General features: G+C 51.2%; 2 protein-coding genes across 5 annotated transcripts in view; one reads left to right on the forward strand and one right to left on the reverse strand.

Annotated features, from left to right (window-relative positions):
• DRC1 (dynein regulatory complex subunit 1) overlaps positions 1-20,276 on the forward strand; it is a 120,850-nt gene that overhangs the window by 63,309 nt on the left and 37,265 nt on the right. The gene's annotated exons all lie outside the window — the stretch shown is intronic.
• The window catches only part of OTOF (otoferlin), an 89,950-nt gene that overhangs the window by 21,571 nt on the left and 48,103 nt on the right, over positions 1-20,276 (reverse strand). Inside the window, exons 6-15 of the mRNA XM_027966588.3 lie at positions 16,858-16,931; positions 15,252-15,378; positions 14,729-14,783; positions 8,815-8,946; positions 5,539-5,601; positions 5,030-5,114; positions 3,756-3,915; positions 2,781-2,967; positions 2,173-2,359; positions 286-509 (exon numbers count right to left, since the gene is read on the reverse strand). Of these exons, the coding sequence (XP_027822389.1) occupies positions 286-509; positions 2,173-2,359; positions 2,781-2,967; positions 3,756-3,915; positions 5,030-5,114; positions 5,539-5,601; positions 8,815-8,946; positions 14,729-14,783; positions 15,252-15,378; positions 16,858-16,931 (1,294 nt within the window). The remainder of the gene's footprint in view (positions 1-285; positions 510-2,172; positions 2,360-2,780; positions 2,968-3,755; positions 3,916-5,029; positions 5,115-5,538; positions 5,602-8,814; positions 8,947-14,728; positions 14,784-15,251; positions 15,379-16,857; positions 16,932-20,276) is intronic.

The following is a 20,276-nucleotide window of genomic DNA, read 5'->3' on the forward strand; positions in this document are numbered from 1 at the left end:
ATTCCTTTGGCCCTCCAACCTGTCCCTGCAGGAAAGGCTGCTCTGTCCAGTACAAGGACAACCGTGGCTAGGAAAGGAGCAGAGATGGGCAGAGTGCAGGCACAGGCAGTGGGAAGGACGGAAGTCTTGCTGCTTCCTGGGGAGGGAGGCCTCACCCTGGGGTCTGGGCCCCTGAGGCAGGCAGGGTGGACACTGGCAGAGCCCAGGCCCAGGCTGCATTGGGTTAAAGGGTGCTGAGCAGGGTTGGGGGGCTCTGGAAGGGATTGCAGCCCCCTGGGGCCTCACCTCGGAGATGGGTGTGGCCTGCTCCACCTGCACCTCAGTGGAGCTGGTGATCTCAGGGTTGGATGTGTCCAGGATCTCCACCGCCAGGCCCAGCATGAGGCGGGCGCGGAAGGACACGCCCTCCCCCAGGCCCTCGTTCAGGTCCTGATGCTCATCTAGCAGCGTGTAGTTGCGTGTGGAGCCGTACATGTTCACCCAGGCGGGGCCCAGTGTGGGCAGGAAGCCTGTGGGCAGGGGTGCAGGAGGTCAAGGGCTCACTCAGGTGGAGGGACCTGTTCTGGGGGCTCCTGGCCTGCACCTATTGGTTGCTGAGCTGAGGACTCCACGTCTCGCTCAGGGAAATATCTGAGGCAGCAGAGGGCCTGCAGCTGCGGGGCTCACAGAGGGCTGAGGGGCGAGCTGTGTCTGCTGTTTGTGGGCGGCTGTGGGGTGGCCCTCTCACTTCTGGGGCACTTCCATGTGTTTGTTTATTCTCTGCAGGAGCTTGAGCTGGGGCTCCACGTACACACATATCCATTTCCGTGGGGCGAAGTCATGGTCCCTGCTTCTAGTACCTGTTGTAAGGTGGCCTACAATCTCCCTAGAGGACAAATCCACCTTCTTAGCTCCCCAGCAAGGCCTTCCAGCCCTTTGCTATCTGTGCAGACCTGCATTCCATTGGGGTGTCACTTGCTTCTGCACACCCCTCCTTTCCTCTCCAAAGGAGAGGTTCTCTGTCTCTGTCTCTCTGTCTCTACCTGTTAAACGCTCTTCCTCCATGAAGTGCCCCTCCCCCCAATTCCTCAGTTCAGTTCAGTCACTCAGTCGTGTCCGACTCTTTGTGACCCCATGGCCTGCAGCACACCAGGCTTCCCTGTCCATCACCAACTGCCGGAGCTTGCTCAAACTCATATCCATTGAGTAGGTGATGCCATCCAACCATCTCATCCTCTGTTGTCCCCTTCTCCTCCTGCCTTCAATCTTTCCCAGCATCAGGGTCTTTTCCAACAAGTCAGTTCTTCGCATCAGGTGGCCAATGTATTGGAGTTTCAGCTTCAGCATCAGTCCTTCCAATGAATATTCAGGACTGATTTCCTTTAGGATGGACTGGTTGGATCTCCTTGCAGTCCAAGGGACTCTCAAGAGTCTTCTCGAACACCACAGTTCAAAAGCATCCATTCTTCAGCACTCAGCTTTCTTTATAGTCCAACTCTCACATCCATACATGACTACTGGAAAACTATAGCTTTGACTACATGGACCTTTGTTGGCAAAGTAATGTCTCTGCTTTTAATATGCTGTCTAGGTTTGTCTTAGCTTTTCTTCCAAGGAGCAAGCATCTTCTAATTTCATGGTTGCAGTCACCATCTGAAGTGATTTTGGAGCCCCCCAAAATAGTCTGTCACTGTTTCCATTGTTTCCCCATCTATTTGCCATGAAGTGATGGGGCCAGATGCCATGATCTTAGTTTCCTGAACAGGATGACATGGATGCAGTCCATGGAGTTGCAAAGAGTCAGACACGACTGGAGTGACTGAATGTGTGTGCACACGCGTGCACACACACACACACACACCCATAATATGTATATGATTACTATTATTTTCATTTTACAGATGACAAAACAGGTATGAAGTTCATGAAACTTCTAGCTGTCAGAGTTGGAGTTCAAATCCAGGCAGCCTGGCACAGCGGGCCCAGGCAGCTCTGTGCAGACCTGACCATGAGTCTCTACCCTTCCCTGGAGGCAAGGGCTGCTGGTGAAGGCCGGCAGCACCTTTAAGTCCGAGGTGTGGCACAGAGCTGGTGGTTGTGGCGGTGTGTGTGTGTGCGTGCATGTGTGTGGAGGGGTCTCCTTTACCCACTCCCTTCAGCCCCAAGTCCCACCTCCAGTCTCCAGCTGCTGACCTTTGTCTCCATCGTTGGAAATCTTGCGCAGGTCAATGAAGTGGGTGCCGATGGCCACGTCATTGACCTTGTCTGAGTCCCGGATCTGCACCTTCATGCGCTTGCAGAGTGGGGGGAACAGGTCTGTGAAGACCACTTGCTCGTTCCACAGTGGCTCGTAGCTGCTTTTCTGCACTGAAGTCTTGCCCTGGTGGGAGGGAGAGAGTCAGGATTTGTATACCTGCCTGAGTGTGCACGTGTGTCTGTGTCTGTGTGTGTGTGTCTGTGTTACGAGTGTGCATGTGGGGTGTGTGTGTGTGTATGTGTGTGTACTTATCTCCATCTTCTTCTCCATCCGCCTCTTTAGCCCTTCTCCCTCCCAATGCCCCCCACCCTCAGTGCTTGGTGACTTGGGGGCAGGGGGAGGAATCCCTAAGGCCCAGCCTGGCCCCACCCCGGCCCCTCTCAGCTGCACTTGCTCATCTCTCTCTCCTCACTTCTCGAGGTGGCGCGCCAAGGTGACCAAAGGCCAGCCTCGTGGCTTCTGAGTTTGCCTCATGTTCACCCCCAGGACCCCACGCCCAGTCCCCTGCACCTCACCCCACTCCCAGCTTCCTGCACCCCAATACCTTCTGGCCGGCAAAGAGGACTTGCACATAGGGGTCAACCAGATCCTTGTTCTCGCCAGTGAAAGCTTTCTTCACGTTGGCCATGAGGCTCGTGTTCATGCGGGGCAGCCCCTCAGCTCGGTAGATCTTCACGTAGAACCGGGCCCACTGACGTTCAGGAGGCACCCCTTCGGGGAGCAGCAAGTTCCTGCCGGCATGAACAGCTAGGGCTGTGGTGGCCACAGCTGGCTGACTCCTGCCCCAACATCCCCATACCTCTGGGGCCCAGGACCACAGGTGAAGGACGGCTGAGAAGGTCCATAACAGAACTGAAGACACCGGAGTTTAGGGCACCTGCTCTCTTGTGGGATCCTGGCCAAATCTCCCCATCCCTCTAAGCCTCAGTTTCCTCAGCTTTAAGATGGGAATAATAACATGCACCTCCTATGTATACGATAAGGCTCAAACAGATGAACATATACGAGTACTTTGTGTCTTATCTTTTGTCTTCTCCGCAAAAACCTCACCAGTGGTCCCTCTCTCCCTCCCTGGCTCAAGGAAGGCATGATCCACTGGATCCTGGATTTTTCCCACTGAATGCAGACAAGGTTCCAGAATATTTCTGAAAAGCCCCTGGCAACTCCCTGGAATTGCTTCAGAAAACAAAATCCCTTTGCTCTCCTGGGTGTAGACTCAAGGCCTTGCAGCTCTGGGAATCCACACTTTTTCCCCAACATTCTCATAGTTGGCAGCGTGGATGTCAAATGACTGTCACTCTTGACTATCCCCCAGTCCTTTCTGCCCCATGAGGAGAGTTCCCAGACACTGAGGCTGGCCCTGGCCTCAGTCCTTCCAGGGAGAGCAGGGCTATCTGGGCGGGCGGATAAGGGAGATGGAAGGTGAGGTCTCTGGGCCAAGTCCACCCTGAGGGGCTCCCTTTGCAACCCAGGAAGATTGGGCCAGACCTTCAGGGGCAGGGCGGGGATGGGAGCTCACCCCTCAATGTCATCCTCATCCGTCTCATTGGCCTTGTGGGGAGTCTTAATGTTGTCGCCCTTGCCCACCACAGCGACATCGCACTTCACGTAGCCCTTCAGCCCCGCGGAGATGTCGTCAGGGTCGGACAGGATGGCCCACTTGTGGTGGAACTGGTGCTCTGTGGTGGCAAGGAGCAGAGGCTGCCCTGGCTGGCCCTACTCAGGGCTGCACCCACCCTTGGGACAGGCCATGGAGGCCAGGTCATCAGGTCCTGGGGCCCTGGGGCCACGGTTCTGCCTGCCTCAGGACCCGGGAGGCAGAGGTCCCCGAATAAGGGTGGCTGAGGCAAGGTCCCAGCTCTGGCCATGCCCCCAGATGTGTGGTATGGCTTCAGATGGAGGAATCTCCTGATTGGTTTCTTGGCCTGCAGTCCTCCTGTCCCTAACCCCTTCAGTCAATCTCTACAAGGCTGCCAGACCAAGCCCATAAAGAGGCCCTCCCTCTCTCACTCCCCATTTCAAACCCACCTGAGGCTCCCCAGCGCTTGGGGGAAAGACTGCCGACCTTAGCATCCCCTGTGGGGCCTCCTGATGCCGCTCTTCCTAGCCGCCAGTGTTCATCCTACCCTTCCCCTGTGCTCCTGCCAGGCACAACTGTTGACCCCTCTCTGAATAGTTCAGATTGCTGCTTCACACCCCCAAGGCTCTGTGGCTGCTGTACTTTTATCTTGGATGCACCCATCCCTTCTGTTCCGTGTCCCAACCCTCTGGCTCCCTATTTAAACTTCTAATCCTTTTGTTGGTGTGTCTGCTCTTCCATGCAGCCTTCCCTGACTTCCTCAGAAGAGCTGATCCTGGCCCCTTTCCGTATGTACATCTCCTACTTCCTGCGACTATCTTACTGTCTGTCTCCAATCGCAGACCGAAAGCCTCCTAGAGATAGAGACAAGTAGTGTCCCCCTAATGCTCCTAGGACCCAGGGCAGGGTGGAGGAAAGACCAGATGTCAGAGGAGAAGGCTAATCTCGGATGGGTCCTCCCCTTCAGGTTGACTGCGAGCACAGCCTGTACAAAGGGCACATTGTCCTCTGATTTTGTGTGGGCCCTGGAATCTCCTGGACTCAGAACTTTCCTCTTCCCCCTACTCCTCTTTCAATTTCAACTACAGTTCACACCTGTCCCCAGCAAGGCTCTGTCCCCATTTGCTTCTGTGAGATGTGTTAGGGGCTGCATGCGTGACCCGTGCTCCTGGAGCCGTGTGCACCAATACTGACCCAGCCACGCAACCACTCACCCGGCTGGGAGTACACGGTTCCCACGTCCATTTTGAAGGACCCCACCAGGGTGCCGCTGCGCAGCAGGTTCTTGGAGTGAATCACCTTCCGGACAGAACCACCAGCCATTGATCAGGCAGGATGGGGCTGAGGCCGTGGGGCAGGGAAGGGCTGACTGATAGAGGGCCCCCCCCAACTCTTTCTGGGGAAGTGAGTTTCAGGTTAAGCAGGAGGGTGTCTGGCAGTGCAGGGGTATCTCTCTGAGGCTTAGCATCAGCCCCTTCTGCCTCGCCAGTGTTTTGCTGGCTGCCAGGTACAGGTGAGCAGGTTGTACACTGCACAGAACGATGTGGCTAATGGGGTGAGAGGGGCCCAACTCCAGCCTGTGCCCTGCTTGGCTGGCTGTGCATCTTTTTATGGCTGTGCCTTCTTATGGCTGGCCTGCCCAGAGAGGGAGCCCTTTTCAAGGCTGCACTGAAGTACAGTTTGAGCTAAGAGCCCCACCTGCTGGGCACTGCTCCCCACTCACCGAGATCTTGATGATCTTGTCGAACATGACGTCAGGAGAGACGTGGAAGTCAAAGACGAAGTACTAGAGGGGGAAAGACCCAGGCCTGCTGTCACTCGGCAGGCTGAGGCTCAGTGCCAGGCCCCTCTGTCCTGGCATTGCCATCTGCACTGGCCCAAGCCCCCTGAGCCCCGAAGTTTGGATAAGTAGGAGGGACAACCACTAGTCCCCCTGACCACAGCTCTCAGGGGCAGTGAGGAGTCATGTGGCCCTGAGCAACTCATCGTTTTGAACCTTAGCATCCTGAGCTGTCAAATGGACGTAATGACACCCCCCCACGTAGAGTCTCATTATGAGGTTTGATGAGATACATATAAGATACTGTAAGATACACTGTAAGTGTGTAGGTCCCATAGACATCACCATTAAACCACAAGGCTGCCTAGAAGATGCACCCCAAGTTTGGAGGAGTTAAAATGTAAAGTAAGCTGACACTTAGAACTGAGAGCTGATGAACTTAATCTGCTCTAAACACAAATGCTGTGGGCATGATCGATCCTCTCCAGCTGGGAGCTGCCACTCATGGTTGCTGTGCCCGCCCACGTCTCCTGGCCTCGGGTGCAAGCCCTGGGGACAAGAGTGTGGGCAGTGAGCAGAGGGCCTGCTGCTTTGGTGAACTCATGGGCAGGGAGATGGAAGAAATGTTGAAGTGCTTGGAGTAAATGAGGAGAATCTGTTCTGGTTGCTGGGGGCTCACACTAGATCACTGTGGGTAAAAGTGTAGTTTTAGAGGCACAAAGCCTGAGCTTTCACTGTTGGGCCAATTGCTTCCTTTTCAGAATCTCAGTTTATACCTCTGTGATGGGGGGATAATGAACCAGGGCCTCCAAGTGGAACTGCTCTGGGACAGTGGTCTTGTCATTGCTGGGAGGTGTGATTGTCAATCTAAATATGATGACCTGGGTCAAGGAACTTCCCTGGGGATCCAGTGGCTAAGACTGTATGCTCCCAATGCAAGGGGCCTGGGTTTGATCACTGGTCAGGGAACTAGATCCCACATGCCACAACTGGAGATCCTGAGTGCTGCAACTAAGACTTGCTGTTTAGTTGCTAAGTGGTGTCCGACTCTTTTGTGACCCTATGGACTGTAGTCTGCCAAGCTCCTCTGTCCATTGGATTCTCCAGGCAAGAATGCTGGAGTGGGTTGCCATTTCCTTCTCCAGGGGATCTTCCTGACCCAGGAATTGAACCCATGTCTCCTGCATCTCCTGCATTGGCAGGTGGATTCTTTACCACTGCGCCACCTGGGAAGCCCCAGATATAAATACAGAGCTTGGAAAATGGTTTCTAGGCTGGAACTAGGTGGTGTCCTGTTTGCAGCTCCCATGTTGCCGGTCATGAGCCTGGAGCAGAGCAGAGCAGAGGCCCGGTGTATCTCTGTTTCATCTTTTGGATAAATATCCATTTAGAAAATTGTTACCAAAGCCCTCCAAGTACAAGGCAGGCCCTGGAGTGGGCTACAGTGATGCAGGAGATCAGGAGCCTCCTGGGTTAGATATGAAGGACCAAATACAATTCAGGGATGTTATTGTTAAAGAGAGGGGAATGCCCTGACCTCTGACCTAGAGAGTACAGGGAAGGACATTTGAGCTGGGCCCTGCAGAGTGAGTAGGAGTTTTCTGAGGAACCACCAAGTGGGGAGATCAGTTCTGTTTCCTTGGAAGGAGGAAGCCACTTGAATGAAACACGAGGTGCATGGACCTGGTGCAAGGTGAGCCCTCCAGTCAGCCAGACAGGCCTCCACCACTATCATATAACTGTGGAAGGCCGTGGGGGCCCTGTCTCCATATCTGTTAGGGAAAAATAGACCTTATCTAGGCTGGAGGCTTTTCCAGTCGGGGATGTGTCCAGACCTAAGGTCAGAGATGTCGAGCCTGAGTTTCCTGACTCCTGGAAAGGATGTCACATGGGGCTGAGGGGGTCCTGAGCAGCAGTGTCCCCAGCCTGGGACCTGCGGGAAACCAGCTATGAGAGTGGGGCCTCTCTCTGATTGCTTAGGAGATTTCAATCAGACCCTAGCTTCAGCCTGGATCTCTGTGAAGGGCAGAGACAGGCCTGGGTTTCACTCCTGCTGGTGCCCCGCTGGGACCTCCCAGTTTCCAGAGAGATGCCCCACCTCTGAGAAGCAGACCCTCACCACACCCGGGATGGACACTGAGATGCGGGATGCCCATGCCTCACTAGGGCCAGCCTGGCACAGCCCACTGCCTGGAGCCACTGAGAAGCAGCCTGGAGGCCCCTCCCGGAAAGGGAGGGCCAGAGTGGCCAGCTCAGTGACTTAGGCTGGTGTGTGCTCAGGTCTCTGAGGGGCATTTTCACCACAGCTGATTAAGATGAGCCCCTCCCTGGAGCCCAGACTCAGAGGCTGTGTCTGGCGGGGTGGCCATCCGAGATGGCAGACAGAGCACAGTGGGTGGAGGCGGAACAGTCTGGGCCCTGCTCTGTCTATAATACTCTCTGTGATCTCAGCCCTTTTCATAGTGTGGCCTCAGTCCCCTCTGTAAGGTGGAGAGACTAAACTAGAAGGTCTCTGAGATTCTGTAACCTCAGTGTGGCCTCAGACAGCTGCAACGAACAGCAATGGGGACCAGGCCTTTCCCCTCCCACTCCCCAAGCATCATGGCCAGTGGTCTGGAAGGACCTCGCAGAGACTCAGGCACCCAGGATGGCAGCTGAGCAGCAAGCGTGCACACGCAGAACTTGACTCTGGCACTTGGCACCTGGGCCAAGTCTTTCTCCAGGAGCCTCAATGTCCCTTGAATAAAACGGGATTGATGGTGACAACTTCTGAGAGCGTGAGAGTCAGAAGAGATGATGAACCTAAAGCATTTAGAAGAGTGCCCTGCACACAACAAGCGCTCACTAATGGTTCTGGTGCCCCCATGGCCCAGGGCTGGAAGGGGGCTGCCCTGCCCCAGGGCTCTGGCTGGGGAAAGAGCTGGGACCAGGCCTCACAGGGTGTGAGGTTCACTCCCCGGCACTGGTGGGAGCAGCACAGGGGCCGGGTTCCTTTCCCAGGGTGGACCCTGGCCAGACCAGGGTCAGGCTGGGTCTGGACTGGAGGGTCAGAGGGCGTGGCACTCAGCATGCTGGGGGTTGTAACAGGTGCCAAGGTCACCTGGCTGGTAGCCCTTTGTGACTCTTGAGTCCCAGCTTCTCCTATTGGCCTGGTGGGGCGGGGGCCCAGGCTCTGCCACAGTTTGGAGGACTCTTCCCCACCCTGGGCCCAGGGCTGACCTCATTATAGTAGGGGCAGTTAGTGGACTCCTTCATGGAAGTGTACTTCTTGTCATCGCCCACCTCCACACACACCACGGGGTCCATGTTCAAGCCCACCAGCTGCCGAGCCTCGATGACTGTGATGCTGACCTGTGGGCAGGAAAGAGGGGAAATGAGAAGGAAAGGCCATGAACTTGGAGCAGGTTTTGCAGGAGTCAGAGCCTGGTTGGTACCAGTCTGAGCACTGTTGAATCTGCTGGTGATCCTGGGTCGTTCCCCCACCAAGCCTCAGTGCCCTCATTTATAAAGAAGGAAGTGAACTGGATCACCTCCAAGTAGGTGTGCACCAGAATTACCAGGGGGAGGGGGAGGGGAAGGGGGCGGAGGTGGCGTGGTGGTTAAAGACCCCGAGGCCCCCACACCACACTCCAGACCAACCCAACCCAGTCTTGGAAGGGGATGGAGGAGTGCTGTCCAGCATCTGTATTTTTAAAGCTCCCAGATGATTCCAAGAGTTTTCACTGGCATCAGTGGTCCTGCTGCACAGAGGGCTGCAAACCCACTCCCACCCCCCCGAGATTTTGTGCACTCAAGAATTAAGCTTTCTAAGTCTCCATTAACATGCATTTAGTTTTCCACTCCAGCACTTTTCATTTGAGTCCCGCAAGCCTCTGATATCTCTTTTTTTATTTCTGGAATTTGGCCCCTTTCCATATTCCTGGTTTCCCTTCTTTTAATTTCTTTGAGTGCCCAGTAAGGCTTTGATGCCCAGCTGGAGCACATTTTTTTTTGGTCTTGATACTTGTATGTTGTGTGCAGTCTGTATTTTTTCAGTAGTGTCCATCTGTCTGGAATCAAACTTCTGTACTAGGAAGTAATTTTTCAGTTCATCCATTCGACAAATATTTGCATATACACACAGAGAGAGAGACGTGTGTGTATGTATGCATGTTTGCGTAGTTTGCCTGAACTCTCATTTTAAGCCATCAGTTGTTGCTTGAATCTGGAGGTGTCAAGCCCCACTAGGGTGGCCATGATAAATAGGAAGACTGGGGGGTTCCTGAAATGACAATGAGCCTCAGTTTTCTCAGCTGTAAGTGGAGACACTGCCTATCCACAAATTTGCCTGAGGTTTGAATGAGATAATGTGCATTGAAGTTCTTTGTAAACTGTAGAAAGTCTGGAAGCTGTGAGCGCTTGTTATAAATGGCTTCTCAATAGAATTTACCTTCCGTTAATTGGTTGGGTCCCAGGCAGGTAGGGTCGTGTGTGACGCTTAATTCTCTGGAACTTGCACTGTAACAAAATAGCCTATGCTGACCTAGTATTAGCATTTCCCTCAGCACTCTTCTAATGAAACCGTATGAGTTGCTTTTTATGCTTCTCATCTTGGAAAGTTGGTATTTTAATTGCTGTGCTTTGATGCAACTGCTAAATACGATTTTTACTCAAGAGAATTATTTTTCCTTTTCATGAAAAAGAATAGCCTTGAAAATTATCTTCCACCGCATCCATCAAAGTCTTATAAATATTCTGAAGGCCAAGAAAAATCTACGCATTAAAACTAATGATGTTAAAAAAAATAGAAACCCTGATGACAACGAGAACGTTGCCAAGCAAGTATACAGAACTAGAAACTGAATATTTACTAATTGAAGTAACACTTGAACTATGAAAGCAAGCATTTCTATGTGAACTTGAGGTTCTAAAGGGAATGGAGCTGAGACTATGGAGCTCTGAAGGAGTGTACCATTTCTTCAGGGAGCTAAAAGCAATATAGAGCCCCTCTGAGAAGTTTACTTCTCAGAGAAGAAAATAAACAGACACTAGAAGTCCTTCCAGAGCATTCTTTGCATAGTAGTTAATAGAGTTTTAAACTCTGCGCAACTTTTTTTTACCAAAGAGTTTTTTTTTTTTAATTTCTTTTTTTTCCCCACAACTAACCAATCCCCTCTCCTCTACAAAAAGATGAAAAGAAAATATTTTCAAGACTAGGAAGTAGACAAACACAGTGTTGGCATAATAAGGTACTAAAGAGATGCCATCAGGAGATTTATCCTTGCAATGTGAGAATTTGATTGGCTTCTCTGTATTTCATCCAGAGACCCAGCCATAATGATAGCCTTTTTGCCCCCAGTCCTCTTCAGGAGCAGAAGACTCCTGTTTTTCCATGATGGAAGAGGAGGAGGCAAATGCAGCCACAAAAGGACCAACAGACCAGCTAACCGGGGAAACTCTTGGTGACTGGCTATTACATCTTCTTATCCCAAGATAAAGGACACAATCCCCAGGTGGCTTCATGAGAGTCATCCCCAGGAACAATGCTGAGTGTAGACCTGTACACTTGTGTATTCTTGGGAGAAGCCATTGTGCTCTCTGACCTGCTCCTGAGGGATCAGATAGGGCTGCAAGAACATGGGTGGGAGCTTGAGCTGAGATTAGTGCCGCTTCCTTTACCTTCTCTTGTCTCCTGGTGAAGGGATGTGATATGTTCAGTTGCGCATTTTGAGAAGACCATTCCAGTGGTGGTATAGAGGATGGTGTGGAGGAGGCAATATGAGGACAGGGAGACCAGATAGGAAGTGGGAGCCACATTGTGCTTGAGCTGGGGAGATGACATGGGGATGAACACTGGAGAGATGTTTAGAGGTGACAATGTATATGATCCTGGTGCCAGGGAGAGAGGGTACAGCTCAAGACTCCATGACCCGCCAAGAACATGTCTGCCAAGTGCCACGCTTTGCCCACTCTGATGGACAAACTGCGTATTCCCAGGGAGGAAGCTGTGGCTTCTCGCTTTTGAGATGTCGATAATCAGGAAAGGGTTTACATATAACATGCATTCTAAAAAGCAGAGACATTACTTTGCCAACAAAGGTCCATTTAGTCAAGGCTATGATTTTTCCAGTAGTCATGTGTGGATGTGAGAGTTGGACTATAAAGAAAGCTGAGCACCGAAGAATTAATGCTTTTGAACTGTGGTGTTGGAGAAGACTCTTGAGAGTCCCTTGGACAGCAAGGAGATCCAGCCAGTCCATCCTAAAGGAGATCAGTCCTGGGTGTTCATTGGAAGGACTGATGAAGAAGCTGAAACTCTAATACATTGGCCACCTAATGCAAAGAGTTGACTCATTGGAAAAGACCCTGATGCTGGGAGGGATTGAGGGCAGGAGGAGAAGGGGACGACAGAGGATGAGATGGTTGGATGGCATCACCCAATGGACATGAGTTTGGGTAAACTCCGGGAGTTGGTGATGGACAGGGAGGCCTGGCATGCTGCAGTCCATGGGGTCCCAAACAGTCGGACACGACTGAGCGACTGAACTGAACTGAACTGAAACAGAAGAAACAAAGGGCCTTGGGACCCCGTTTCAGAGCTACCCAAGCTTTAGGATGGTTCTCGGCCCTGAGGATCCTTTCTGGATCTGAGTTCAGCTAAGTCCTTCTGCCTGAGGTCTTTCTAATTCGGCAAAGCCAAGCTCTCCGAGAGAGTGAAGTCTTTCCGATAGATTTTCTTGCTTTATACATTGCACTCATTGAAAGCAAGAATAATCCCACATTTTCACCCTCACAGCTCTCTCTCCAAGTATGTTAACACTTACAGTTGAGATGTGAACCAACCTGTCAGGAAATGCTGTGTTTCCAGGTTAAACATGAATAGAACTGCTTTGTTCGGTTTGGGATGTTTACAAAGTCTTCGGAGGCAGACTGTCTGGTCCACTTAATTAAAGTCTCTGGCAGGAAGCAGTTTGAGAGAGCTTTTGAAAACATGCAGTAGGCAGTAAAGATGAACAGAGACCAGAGGGAGAGATGGTCCTCAATTATTTGTTCTGACGATGGGCTAGGACACCCACAGGACTGACCCTTGTTTCTAGCTTTGAATAACTGGGTAACCTGGGGCAAGCTCCTTATCTACCCTGGGCCTCAGTTTCTCACCTATGAAATACAGTAATACCGATGTTTGGGTGGTTGTTAAGACTTTATTAACTTAAACAGTTACACTAGTCACACCAATAACAATGGCACCATCTCTATGTTCCCTTATGTGGCAGACTGGTGACACTGTGGAGGGAACAGTATCTGACTATAAGGGTCTTTGTTCTTTGGAATTTTTTCTCTTCTCAGCTAGGGGAATAGCCCTGAGCCCAGTGTCCTGGAAAAGCCCTCAGAACTGTTAGAGTGTTCTGTGCCTGGGTTTTGGCAGAGAGGTGAGGAGGTGACTTTCCCAAATGTCCTAGGAGCTCAGTGGTGTGATGCTGTCTGAAACCACAGCGGCAGGTCTGCTTGACATGGCCCAGGGTGAATCTCCAAGCCCCTGGGAAGATGGTCACCAACTGGATGAAAGCAAACCCAAGCAAGGATTCAGGGAGACAAGGTGTGTCCTTGAGGATATATGACCAGACGTACTTGCTACAGAGAAAGGTGGTGTCTCGTCCTAAATATCCTCTCCTGAGTGAGGTGAGGTCAGCTGCCCTTAAAGAAAGTGCATGAGGCCTGGGAAGTCAAAGATCAAACCCTGACACAGGAAAAGGTGTTCTGATTCTGGGGCCTGGCACTGGACCTAGGCAGGAAGTGCAAACGCTTTCAGGTGGGGTCTGCTGAAGGCTCTAACTCCCCTGAACAGCCAGCATTCTCACTCAATTCTAGGAATGTCCAGCAGCCTTTCACAGCAGCTGGGCCTTGTTAGCCCCTAAGGAGGGGTCCAGAGGAATACATGGTCCTTGGACCCTTCTCGTTTACAGTTTATAAATAAGTACTAGGTGATTCTGGTTTTTACATTAGCCTTTTGTGAGTTATGTTAGTGTAACTCAGTCTCTCAGGCTCCAATCAGCTCTGGGAGAAGAGACAAAATTGAGGGTCTGGCCCTGCAAAGCTGCAGATGAGGCCTGGAGCTGGGAGGGCTGCACTAGGGCCCTGTGCCCATGTGGTACTCTCCCCGTAGCTCCCAGCCATGCTCCATCCCACTTGCACTGGTGGCCACATTAGCAATCTCACAGCTGCGAATCTCTCCAGATCTCAGCCATTTGGTCTCCAGTTTTAGCAACATACAAATAAAAAAATTAAGTGTTAATTTCAGAAAATAAGGAGACATAAAAAGAACCCCCCCCCCCCATTCTCAGCATCTATAGATAGCCAGGATTGACATTATTTCTGGTATTAAAATAATACAAAGCAATAATTTAGAAAAAATCACACCAAATAATCTATATTTCTTTAGAGGCCCTCATTTTAAATGTTTTTGTGAAGTTATTTGGTCTGTCTATGTTTTTTCTAAGTCCCTCTCACTTTATAAAGTCTATTACAAAATCCTAAGAGAGCTTTGACCAGCATAAGTAGAGTTCACACTCTCCTTTTTGGGTCTGTATCCTTCTATTTATAACACTGTGTCCTTTTTGGGTCTCCATCTCTCTACTTATGACACTATGACAATAGTGCTTGAACAGTAAGGAGATCAAACCAGTAAATCCTAAAGGAAATCAACCTTGAATATTCATTGGAAGGGCTGATGCTGAAGCTGAAGCTCTAATACTTTGGCCACCTGATGTGAAGAGCGGACTCATTGGAAAAGTCCCTGATGCTGGGAAAGATCAAAGGCAAAAGGAGAAGAGAGGGACAGAGGATGAGATGGTTAGACAGTATCATCGACTCAGTGGACATGAGTTTGAGCAAACTCCAGGAGACAGTGAAGGACAGGGAAGCCTGGTGTGCTGCAGTTCGTAGGGTTGCAAAGAGTCCGACATGACTTAGCGACTGAACAACAACAACAATCAGTGCTTCCCAGGAACAAGCTTAACTTGGTAATATACATTCAGCTTGTGGTTCTCTATGACCCCCCATATCCATGCCTCCACAGAGTCTAAAACACTCATCTGGCAAGAACCACCTGCGAGAGAGTCAGAAAGACATGAGGACTCTTGCTGCCCCCACGTACCTGGTAGTCCATGGGCCGCCCGGCACTTGGCTCCATCTTGATGTCTGGCTTAGACCTGAGAAGGAGAATGTACTGTCAGGCTGGGTGTAAGGGGACTGCTTGCAGGGGAGGGGGGGCACTGGCAGTGGTTAGACCTCGGAGAAGGGCGGAAGGACAGAGTCATGATTGTCAAAGACTCCAGGACTGCCAAACAGAAAGGGGATTCGTGGTTCTCAGAGGCTGTAATAGGGAGAACTAACCAATGGCGGAAGTAAAAAGAGGCAGGTCATTAGGTCAACAGATTCAAGTGTTGGGCAGCCCTGTGATTTCCCTTTGCCCAGAGGTATTCAATGACCTGGGAACAGCCCCCTGCCTCTGCAGAGAGGGAGGTGAGGGAGACATCCAGGAAAAGAAGAAAGGGGCAAAGTTAGGAAGGAGCTGTCCATGGGCTCTGATTCTTCTCCACCTCAATTCCAAACACAGCAAGCTAGGCCTGCCTGACCTGGTGAAGCCAACCAGGGCTGCGAGGCTCCTGCCCACTTACCGCTTGTTGGAGACGTTGGTGGTGAGGGCTGTGACAGATGCTAGCGACACGGAGTCAGGGTCCAGCCCATCCCCCAGCCGAATGGCCAGGCGGTCAAGGTCCTCCATCTCCAGCACAGCTGGTTCATCTGGGGAAGAGGGAGGACTAGTTAGGTGGACTGGATGGTGGGCTAGTGATGGTATTTCCTCTTTTGCTTTGGCATCCAGGAAGCTAATAGTCAATTTCCAGGTTTACTTGGTGGCATTTACTTAGAATGTTATAGTCTGCATATCTGCAGTGCTTCTGACCTAATTTTGATCTTTAACAGATATTGTATCTGGCCTTGCCTTTTAATTTTAATTGAATATAACTCATCCCTGGAGAAGGAAATGACAACCCACTCCAGTACTCTTGCCTGGGAAATCCCATAGAAGGAGGAGCCTGGAAGGCTATAATCCATGGGGTTGCAAGAGTCAGACATGACTAGTGACTAAACCACCACCACAATTCACTTATGCAAGTACTGAATATCCTTTGTGGAAGAAGGTTAGGAATACAGAATCCATACTTATGTATCTTTTATCAATGGCTACCATTTACTGAGTGGCTACTACATGTCAGGCACAGTGCTAGGCACTTTATACACATATCTCTAGCCCTCATAATTTTCATAGTCATATCTTGCCAATATAGGTACTATTCTCACATCACAGATAAAGAAATGGAGACTCAGGAAGGAACTTATCTTTATAAAACAGCTGATGGACTTCAGAACCTAACCCTGTACTGATGTGTATTAATCCAATGAGATGAAGAAATGACGATTCTGAGAAGCTACCCAAGGATGATGGGTTTGAGTCTCAGCCAGCAGCTCTACCCTCTCCCATCTAGGAAGGAGAAAGGCACAGCTGGAATATACATGGGAACAAAAGATAAGGAGAGAGATTCTGGGACCAGTGGGCCACACGGGGGATGCTGGGAGAGAAGCCAGGAGCCCTGAGGATGGTGGACGTGTGATTCACAGACCTGGCTTAGAAAGCTACACACAGCTCCACTGTACTTCCATTTCTTCCCTTAAACAGGTGTCGTGTCCCCTCACCAGTGCCACAGGCCACTCCAGTCTTCCAGACCCACCCTGCTTCTCTCCCCCAAGGTGGTCCCTGCAGCCCCCTGAGAGGGAACTGGGTAAATGTTGGGCAGAGAGTCCTGCCATGGAGCAGGCATTCTCAGGACTCTGATTTTCCCAAAGAAAAAGGAATTGGCCAAATTATTTTCTTCCTTTTTTTTTGTTATTCCCTCCTCTGATTAAAAGTCCCTAGGCTTCTGTGCGAAGAATGGAAGCCAAGAGGGCAGGAGCCCACTAGACAGAGGTCTCTGCTGCTGCTGTTTTAGATCGGAGGAAATGTGGTACCCACCTCCAGCCCTCGGAGCGCCCCCTCCTGGACGACCACTCTTAGGACGGGGTTTCTCCGACAGCCAATGGGAGGCCAGGCCCCTCCCAGGTGGCTCCTCTGGCCAATAGCAGGAGAGCCCAATGGGCCGCTGCCCGCGGAGAGGAGGGGTTTCGTCCCTGGCAGGTGCGGAGAGAGGGGTGAACTAGACCTTGGTCGGGGGCACGCATCCATACCTTGTCTTTGGGGTTCCTCCTTGTGAAGCCGGTTCTTGCCGAGCTTCATGGCGGAGAACACGCTCCTCCCGGCTCTGTGAGGGGGCAGCCAGAATGAGGTGGAGAGAGATGGACGTCAGGAGGAAGACACAGACGACAGAAGAGCAAAACCCGAGAGAACTCGTAAGGGAAGGGAAAATCCAAGCTCCAGCCCTTTACCTACTGGTCCCGAGATATCCTGGGGGCCAAATTTCCCAAACTGGGAGCCCTGAAGGAGAACTAGGGCAGAGGAACCTCCCTCATATCCTCCTTCCCCATGCCTTCACACCATTAAGGAGCAGGTTGGGGACGGCAACCACAAGAAGGTGGCCTTCAGGTGGAAAAAACTGTTTCAGCTGAAGCCCGTCAGGGTCCTAATCCCAGCCCCCTCAGTTCAGTCTTAGAGCTCTGAGCTCCACCAGGGCGCAAGGCTCATCCTCTCCCACCGTGTGCGCCGTGCTTTGGCTGGACGGAAAGAAAGTCAGACAACGAGAGTCAAACATCAGAAGAGAAGGGCAGAGACAGGACTCAGAGGGGCAGAGCTGATGAGCAGGTAGGAGGTGTGGTTGAAACTAGCTGCTTAGTTCTCAGACAGCCCTGGTACTCAAAGCCTGCCTTTGTATCCTTGGATTCTCCTTGGTCCCCAGTGAAAAGGAGATGGGCCCTTTCCTGTCCCCACCTTTGGTCCTACTTTTACCCTTTTTGCCTGTCCTTTCTCACTCCAGGCAGCCCCCCGCCAACCCCGCTCCCTGCCACCTCCTGGCAACCTCCAGGAATGCATGGCAGGCTCCATAGTTCCTACCTCTTCCTCCGTTGGTCTGGCCTTGTGACCCCAGGTGAAGGGCCTTGCAGTCAGGAGAGCTGAGGAAAGGGGGCAGGGGGTCCTTACTGTCTCTCCAGTGATGTCCCTGCAGCCAAGCTTGCGATCCTAACTCCAGGAGGGACCAGGAGTAGGACCAGCAGGGGGTAAAGTGCAGTATTCCATTACCCTGTCAATATTGCATGAGCTGGACACCTGACTCCCTGCACTTCCCATTCTCCCTCCTCCTGGCTCTGCCCCTGTCAACCTGGGCCCCATCCCTAGGTGGGGCAGGGTGCAGACTCTAACCCTGAGCTCACCTATAGCAGAGCCCACCCATCTTTGGGTCAGGCATCTCCCAATGGAGGTTTGGCTATGGTTCCCCAAGAACTCCTGTTCTTTATGTTGGGTCATGTGAGATTCTGGAAAACCTTCTGTCCTTGTAGAGATGGCCTAGAGACTTCAAGCCCCTCTACTTAGGGTTGGGGAGCCAATCTCATCCTCCAAACCTGGCCCTAATCTAGGGACACTGGCATCTTCATGGTTTCTAAAAAGGCATGAGGCAGATGGAGGAAGGTTGGGGTAACATTGATCTCTTTGTATTTTACAGCATCATGTTATCTGGGGGCATATCAACAGGAGGAGAGGGAAAGAAGTCACTCTAAAAAAAGAAAACCAAGGCCTTTGGAATTATCTTTAAAAGTTTCTCCCCAGTAAGAGACAATAGAACTTTCCTTGAGCAACTAATCTGGGCCAAAGACTTTTCCAGATGTTTGCTGATTTCATCTTCATGGCAGTCCTGGGAGTGACTGCAGTCCCAAGTGTCCTGGGAGGGCCATATGCTTCTCCTCTTTCAAACCACGAAAAACCTGAGGCTCACAGAGTTGGGATGGAAGCTCCCATTTCCCAGGGCGGCAGTACTTCCAACTGCATCCTTGATACTGTAGGGTTGCACTTCTCTGGGGGTGTGAATCCCACATCCTGACCATTGGGAATGGTGGTAGAAAGTCTCCAAGAACCAGCACATCTTGCTGATGAGGAAAGATGTCATCTTGAAGAGTCCCAGGGACCATGTTTACAGAGTGGGGACTCATGGAAAAATAATCTAAGCATCAATATATTTTGGGGAGAGAAGGCTATAAATATTAAATCACTGGTGACCTAACACTGAACAGATCAATGTTCATCCTATGAACAGTCATAGGATGGTGAGAAAGGAACCGTCTTGCCTGGCTTACAATGCACCATCCTGTGAGATTTCTCCCTGCTTGGTGGCCTTCAGGGCAGGGGTGCCAGCTGTACTCCAACTCTGCAACAGGAAGTGAGCCTAGTGGGGCCCTGTCTCTGCTTCCTGTCTCAGTGTTTGGGTTTCCTTTCCTCCCAGCCTTGCTGCTCTCCTGGATAACCGAGGAGTGTCCTGGAGGGCCCTGTGCTGACCATGTACAATCACTTCTTGGCTGTGGCATCCTTAGAGTCTCCAGCCCCAGTCCATGTGTGACCTACATGCTGCCATCACACACAGTCTGCTCTAGCCACACAGTCCCCAGCCCCTGACCCCCACCCCCGCCTTGATGTCCCCCAGGAAAGTGCTCTGAGATGGTAGGTCAGAGACAGGTGTCAGGTCAGAGTAGGCCCTGCCTGGAGAAGCCAGCTACTCTGCATCCTGGGTTGGGCGGGATCTACCCCTGCTGCCTGAGGCCCAGAGGAAGTTTGGGTGGCAGGGAATTGTGGATTTCTGATGCTGATCCCAAGGACCCATCCAAGTGGAAAAGGGCCTGAGGCTTCCCTTAGGCAGTTATGGCCCTTGAATTTGAAAGTCACTTTATTCCTTAAAACAAACATATATGGAAGCAAACATTGAGACTTCAAAAAAAAATCTATACTTATTCAACCATTGTCTACCCCAAAGTGAAAGTGTTAGTTGCTCAGTCGTGCCTGACTCTTTGCAACCCTATGGATTGGGGCCCTCCAGGCTCTTCTGTTCTTGGGATTCTCCAGGCAAGAATACTGGAGTGGGTTGCCATTTCCTTCTCCAGGGGATCTTCCTAACCTAGGGATCAAACCAGGATCTCCTGCATTGCAGGCAGATTCTTAACCATCTGAGCCACCAGGGAGGCCTGACTATTGTCTACCAGACCCTGAAGCAATTCAAAGAAGAAACTCCTCTCCCTAGACTTTGCATAATTTTAACTATCTTAAGTGGATAAGCTCATTGATGGGACTCCTGTGTGTCTGGGAGTATCTCAAAATGGAGACATCCTTTAAAAAAATGCATAATGTGTAGGATAAGTGTAATTCCCAGATCCTTACTGTAGGCTCTGGACCTATTTGTTTCTCTTAGACCTGCTTTCCATTCCTGTGAACTGTGGGTAGTAGAGCATGATCTCATTAGCTATCACTGCCCTTTGTAATCTTCTGATTGATGACACATCATAATTCTCTATAGAAAAAGATTTTGGGCTTCCCTGGTGGCCCGGTGGTAAAGAATCCATTTGCCAATGCAGGATACACGGGTTCGATCCCTGGTTCCAGGAAGATCCCACATGCTGCAGAGCAACTAAGCTGCTGTGCCTCAACTACTGAACCTGTGCTCTAGAGCCCA

This window comes from Ovis aries, chromosome 3 (assembly GCF_016772045.2).
Source record: "Ovis aries strain OAR_USU_Benz2616 breed Rambouillet chromosome 3, ARS-UI_Ramb_v3.0, whole genome shotgun sequence".
NCBI lineage: Eukaryota > Metazoa > Chordata > Mammalia > Artiodactyla > Bovidae > Ovis > Ovis aries.